The sequence below is a fragment of the Formica exsecta genome, unplaced genomic scaffold (genome assembly GCF_003651465.1).
Source record: "Formica exsecta isolate Colony F162 unplaced genomic scaffold, ASM365146v1 scaffold160, whole genome shotgun sequence".
Lineage (NCBI taxonomy): Eukaryota > Metazoa > Arthropoda > Insecta > Hymenoptera > Formicidae > Formica > Formica exsecta.
Window position 1 is genome coordinate 527,997 of NW_021848923.1, and position 6,425 is coordinate 534,421.

At 25.4% G+C, this 6,425-nt stretch overlaps 2 protein-coding genes across 3 annotated transcripts in view; one reads left to right on the plus strand and one right to left on the minus strand.

Moving 5' to 3' along the window:
* LOC115233152 overlaps nt 1–3,147 on the plus strand; it is a 9,617-nt gene extending 6,470 nt beyond the window's left edge. Inside the window, exons 3-6 of one of the 2 annotated variants that reach the window (XM_029803435.1) lie at nt 503–623; nt 987–1,168; nt 1,345–1,431; nt 2,708–3,147. In XM_029803435.1, coding sequence (XP_029659295.1) covers nt 503–623; nt 987–1,168; nt 1,345–1,431; nt 2,708–2,781 — 464 coding nt within the window. In that variant the 3' untranslated portion in view covers nt 2,782–3,147. The remainder of the gene's footprint in view (nt 1–502; nt 624–986; nt 1,169–1,344; nt 1,432–2,707) is intronic. The other variant, XM_029803438.1, reaches the window with a different exon arrangement.
* Nucleotides 3,148–5,282: 2,135 nt separating this feature from the next.
* Nucleotides 5,283–6,425, minus strand: part of LOC115233153 (DNA excision repair protein ERCC-1) — a 1,770-nt gene continuing 627 nt past the window's right edge. The window contains exons 2-5 of the mRNA XM_029803439.1: nt 6,245–6,360; nt 5,864–6,058; nt 5,602–5,787; nt 5,283–5,527 (exon numbers count right to left, since the gene is read on the minus strand). Of these exons, the coding sequence (XP_029659299.1) occupies nt 5,336–5,527; nt 5,602–5,787; nt 5,864–6,058; nt 6,245–6,360 (689 nt within the window). The 3' untranslated portion in view covers nt 5,283–5,335. The remainder of the gene's footprint in view (nt 5,528–5,601; nt 5,788–5,863; nt 6,059–6,244; nt 6,361–6,425) is intronic.

The following is a 6,425-nucleotide window of genomic DNA, read 5'->3' on the forward strand; positions in this document are numbered from 1 at the left end:
ATTTATTAAATACATATATAAAGCAAAAATAATAAATTCTTAATTTATATAATTATTAATATAAATATTTATATATAAATATCTATTTATTTTAATCTCTATACAAATATAATAATTTATACAATATAATAACAGTTTTGTTGGTTCTTATTGTTTTATACGCGTATTACTATCTCCACAAAATATTCACCTCTTATAAAAACAAATACATGTTTTTAAAGTAGAAAATAACTAATTTAAATGAGCTTTTCATAAAATGTGTACACACAAAGAGATCAGTTTCTATAAAGCAAATTACTTGAATGTTTAATCGTGCGTTAAATATTCTGTATAAAGAAGAAATAATATAAAAAACATACAATATGTGTATGACTGCGTGATAATAAATATAATAATTATATAATATAAAAAATAATAGGATAATAAATATTAATGTTAACAAAAATTATGTTAACATAATACCTATGTAATGTGTCAACGCTGTATATGATTTTTGTTGTAGCAACGGAGGAAAAGTTTGATTTTGGGCACCAAAGAAAGAGTATAGATGACAAAGACGGGTTGGAAGCAACATGCAAAGCCGAAGGAGTTTATCCTCAGCCAATTCTCGATATTTCAGTCAAGTAAGTGTCTTTACAAAAATAAAACTTTTTTGAAATTTTTTTGATGCTTTAATTATTTGTATGTTATTCTAGTTTAGCGTATTATTTTAGATTAGCACATTATATTTTTATTTACCACATTATAACAATTTATTTAAAAAATTAATATCAAAAAGTTTTTTTTATTTATTGTAAAAACTAAATATCAAATTTACACTTTATAATTTTATTTAAATCTGTTTAAATTTGTTACAAATATAATTTATAACTTAAATTTATTAAAAATTGTAAAGTAAAAAATATTTTTGTCCTAAACAAAGGAAAACATTTTTTATATATAAAGGAAAAAAAATTGTTATATGTAATAATGGATAATATTTACAGGGATATTCCAGACAAACAAACTTTAAAACCCACGGTGACACTTCGTGAAGATGGATTGTATAATATCTTATCACGAGTAGATTTGCTAGACGAGGAACTACCAGAAGCTGCAGAACTTAGATGTACTCTCGACATCCCGAGAGCAAACTACAGTGTGTCCCGAAAAACCATATATTATTCCAGTTAGTTGTGTATTTTTATGCTTTAAATATCTCTATACTAACACACTACCAATTTATATTAGCTTTCTTTATATAGTAATGCTTAATAATCAAAATTTTTTAAAATTATTGAACCGTCATTTAATTAATCTCTATGCTTAGGTAGAAATGTCTATGCTTGGTTTTGTGTTGTACAGGAACGGCTACTACTACTTCATCTATTACAACGATACCGGAGCATAAAATGGATATCCAGGACAGCTCAAAGTCCAGTAATGGTGGTGGTAAGATCAATCATAAATTTTGTTAAAAATATATATACGGCACCGAATCATCACCATTAGCCACCATTTTCCGATTAAAGATCTTTAGAGTTTCTCGAAACCTGTGTATTCATTTCATGCTCGTTTTTATAAAAATTTGTTTAAGCATTTAAAAAAATCTGTATATCTATTTTTATATTTATTTATCAATTATTGACAGCATGTACGCATGGATTTTTATAGGAAGGATCATCATTTTTTTATGACATTTACAGCTTTTTTTATTTATTTATTTATTTATTTACAGGTTTTTTATTATTAACGGAGTATAATTTTTTTTTAATTTTTTGATTCTTAACGATGTTCTCAAATTACTACTTGTTATTAAAGATCGAAGCTCTTTTAATTATAAATTTCTTATCATCTCTTGCCTAGAGAAATTTATGACGTTGATGAGACCTTATTAGTTTCTTCTATGTATTATCAATGATATGATAGGTTGCAGTATTTATATAACAGAAATTAATTATTCATTCTATCCTACTTTCTTCTTCTTTTCTTGTGACATTAATATTATTCGGATATCATGTATTATCCAATGAAAGTCAAAATTGGCGAAAGCCCATTAGTATTATACCTTTCAGCGGAGAATTATCCTCGCGCAATATTAGCATCTCTCATATACATATACTAATGTCTATGCATTAATGCATATGCATTCCGCTCAAGTGGCTTTCATTATGGTTATGCATATTTATGAAACTCACCCGCGGCCGTTGTAACGCGCTCAATTATTGGCCCCATTAATTTTACAAAAATGCTCAAACGGAAAACATTTTTCATTATATTACAATATATGTGATGTATTAAAAAGGTATAAAGAAAGAGAAAGAGAGAGACAGAGAGAGACAGAGAGAGAGAAAGAAATTACATAAGAAACGTGGCGCTAGCATTACATGACATATATATATTAGATTGTTAGAATCAATATTATAGAACGTAGCATTTTATTGTCATTTTAAATTTCTCACTTAACAAGGAGATAAAAATGAAATATTATATGCTAAAACAAAAATTTAATAATAAATAATAATTTACAAATTAATTGAACCAAAAGAGATTTAATTTTGCTATCGCTTTGTTTTTATGGCACAATTGTATTTTAAAATAGTTTTGTAAATTATTGTTCAGTATTGCATTCCGTATCATTATCTGTTCCTTTTCTCAATTTTTTTTTTTAATTACATATATATAAAGAATATTTTTTGATCTAATATATGTTTTAATCTAATTGTAGGCTTCGTCGACTGTGCATCAATCAATGTTGTCCTCTTACCAATACTTCTGGCTATTCTTATTCTGTTACATTAATAATGCAGTCGACAGGTAAGTTTGAATCGACATTGGACTCGATTGGTATGTACATACCTCGATGACTTTCGGAAATCAACGATTCCAAATTATGCTTTATCTCCGCGCGCGTGATTTTATAATATATAATAATCTAGTCATAATTTTGAAAAATATGAATTATATCTGTTACAAAATGTCTTCTTTCCATAGTTTTTCAAAATTTTTTACACACACCAAATATGTAAAATATAGACGTAACTTATGTACTTATTTACAAATGTATAAACTTAAAATATGAATGTTTTTAGCTTTCTAAAATTTTTCAAAAAGTGTGATTGTAAAGCTAACGTAAAAAATAGAACAGGGATTGAATTTAAAAAAAAACATAACTGCAAAATGATGCATAGAATTTGGTTAAATTTCGGTTAATATTCTCCTTAATTGACACAGTATTTATATATGATAAAGAAAACTATTTTCCACAAATGTATAAAACATCTTGTTATATTACTTTTTTATTCGCTTCACATATCTAAAGATAAAATTTACAAAATTAAAGTTGATTGATTTATAGAATAATAAATATAAAAAAATTTTACCTAATAAGCTTGTGATCTGACGCGATATAAAATATGTGAAACATAATAAAAAGGTTCTAATATAAAATATTTAAAAAATACAATAAATGATTGTGAATGTTTAATCATTTTTTTGTACATTGTAAAAAATTTATAAGGTAAAGATTGACTCGTTTTCTTAAAAAAATCTAAATGAAGATTTTTAGACCAATATGTAAGACACGAGAAATCCATACGATTAATAATATTTAAAATATATCATTCGTAATATCTTTAGAATTCATTCTCATTCATGATTCAGAATTCATTCATGACAGAATTTATTTCAATTTTTACTGGAGTCTCCTTTATCCAATTGTTGACTATAATCAAGAGTAGCAATAATCAATAACTGGCTAGAGGACTCGAGTCAAAAGTGACTCTCCACTGCTGGAATGAATTCCAAAAATACTACAAATAGTGTATTTTAAGTATTGCACAAACAATTATTATTATTATAACTATGCCTCGTACGAGTATCATGGCTCATACTAATTTAAATATCCTTTTTGCACTTCGAAAAAAAAACATTTTTTAAAATATCGAATTTATAAAGCTCCTGGTCCTTTACTGCAGTCGTATTGATTTGTGACGTCTCGTCTCAGGCAAGAAATCAATCTTTGGAGTGAATCTTCCTCTTGTAAAATAAATTAGTTTTTTTGTATATATATATCACTATTCTCTCTCTTTCTCGCACATTCGATAATATAGATTAGTAAAATATATCGCAAATTTTTTTTTCAGTTGATGGATTGATAAAAATAACTATAAAGTTATTAAGTTATAAAAAGCTATTTTCGCAAAAAATAGAACAGATTGAGTAATACATAAATTTATTAATGTAAACTGATATAAAAAAGATGTTTTCAGTATATAGCAATCTATATATTATAAAAGATGCGAGTGATGGTATATGAAAAAACTAATTTATTTCGATATATAAAATGTGAAAAGAAGATTTACATAATTTCTGTCATAATTTTATATGAACTGCAATAAGAAAACAGGAATCTTGATAATAAAAAATATAAAAGAATATATGACATAGTCTATACATATATACACACATACGTATATATGCATACATACATATATACATACATACATATATATAATACATACACAACACATACATACACATACATATATATAGACTATGTCATATTTTCTATATTTTATATTAAAATAGTACCAAAGAATCTCCTTTGCCACAATGTAATATATATATACATATATATATAAAATTCAAAAATCTGATAAAAAAATATAAAAATATATGCGCATATGTTGTGTGTGTGTGTGTGTGTGGTTGAATAAATTATTCCTACTATAAATATAATAAATTTATTATTATAATTTTATAATCGTTAATTGACGATCAATTGTATATAACAACTTGGGAGACAAACAATTTTATTGTATAAACATAATTGAAAATTCTGTAAGTCTATAAGTCATATTTTTACAAATCATGTAAATAACATTGAATTTATTGTATTCAAATGTGCATATATAAGTAATTGAATAATATTGCTGAAATAATAATAATACTTTAATAGATATTTTCTTCCCTCTTTCCTCCCCTAATTCTTATCCATTGAGATTGAGAAATTGGCCAAAAACATCTCAATTGAAATATTCTAGATAAGAAACAATAATTTTTTTTGTAAGGATATAAATATATTTTTATTCCATAAAGAAGAAATATACATTTTCAAGCAAAAAACAGGAAAAAAAATAAGGCTCTCTCTTTTTATATAAATTAATCTTTTTTTCCCTAAATATTTCTTGAATTCTTAAAAACAAAACAAAATTTTTTTTAAATTTCAATTTTAAATATGTTTAATATTTTAATATATAAAATATTTAAGATTAAAATTATTTATACATCACATTTTTTCCATAAAAAATTTATTATTCATTCATCATATTATTTCATTCATTATTAAAAGGATTTATGGTGTACGTAGAAAAGATTCATGCAAAACTTTATGAAGCTTCTGAGCTTTGTGTAATCCAAATCCAGGACATAAAGCCAGCGTATTGGGTTGTGTTCTCACAATATCAGCCAATGTGCCAAAAGTTGTTAGAAGAGTTGTTGCATCAGTTTTGTTGATAGATCTTACTGTTGTTAAAGCATTAATCAACTGCAACAAATATTTATATATATATATATATTTTTTTTTTTTACTAAGTGTATATAAAAATATAGGATAATTACCTTTTGATGGGGTGCTGTATTGCTGCGTTCCATAATATCATCAGGGGGTTTGGCCTCGTATCTTTTGTAAGTTTCAATAATTTTTCCTGCATCTTCTGCACTCCATGCTAACATTATCGTCATGTCTGCCAGAATGGATATTCTTGTTAAATGTTTCAAAGCATGATGAGGATCAGCAACGTCAATCTAATTACATAAGTATTAATATAATTAATCATATTTATATAAAAAAATAACAAATGTATAAACCAATTATATATACCTGCACAAGAAGTACTCGCAAATTGTAAGCATTACCTAACAATTTGAGTCTTTCATGAATATAATCTGGATTGAGTTGGTGATAACGGATAGATAAGAAAAGAGCACATGTAGTTTTTCCCATTACATAGTCTGGTACAATGTCGGAATGTTCCCATGGAACATTATTTATAAACTTTAGCAATGGATTACCCTTCTGTAAAGACATTATTAAATATTAGAAATTTTTTAAATTTTATTTATAAATGTTAGTAGTTGCCTTATAAAGTTAATAAATTTATTCTATAAAAATATTATTGACTTCAGTTAACGCAAAATACAAGAAACATTTACTCTTATATTTTACTTCAACATTTTATATCACGCAATAAAACTACATTACCTGTTTTGGGCTGACTAAGACAGCATTGGTTCTGTAAGAAATTGTTGCTGCAGAAGTTTCAGGTGCTGGCAATTGTTCCTTGAAAAACTCGGATTTCTTTAAGTTACTAAAAGCAGCTAATGAAAAAAAAAGAGGCAAAGTTACAAGACTTATATTAATATATATAAATAATAAATAAATA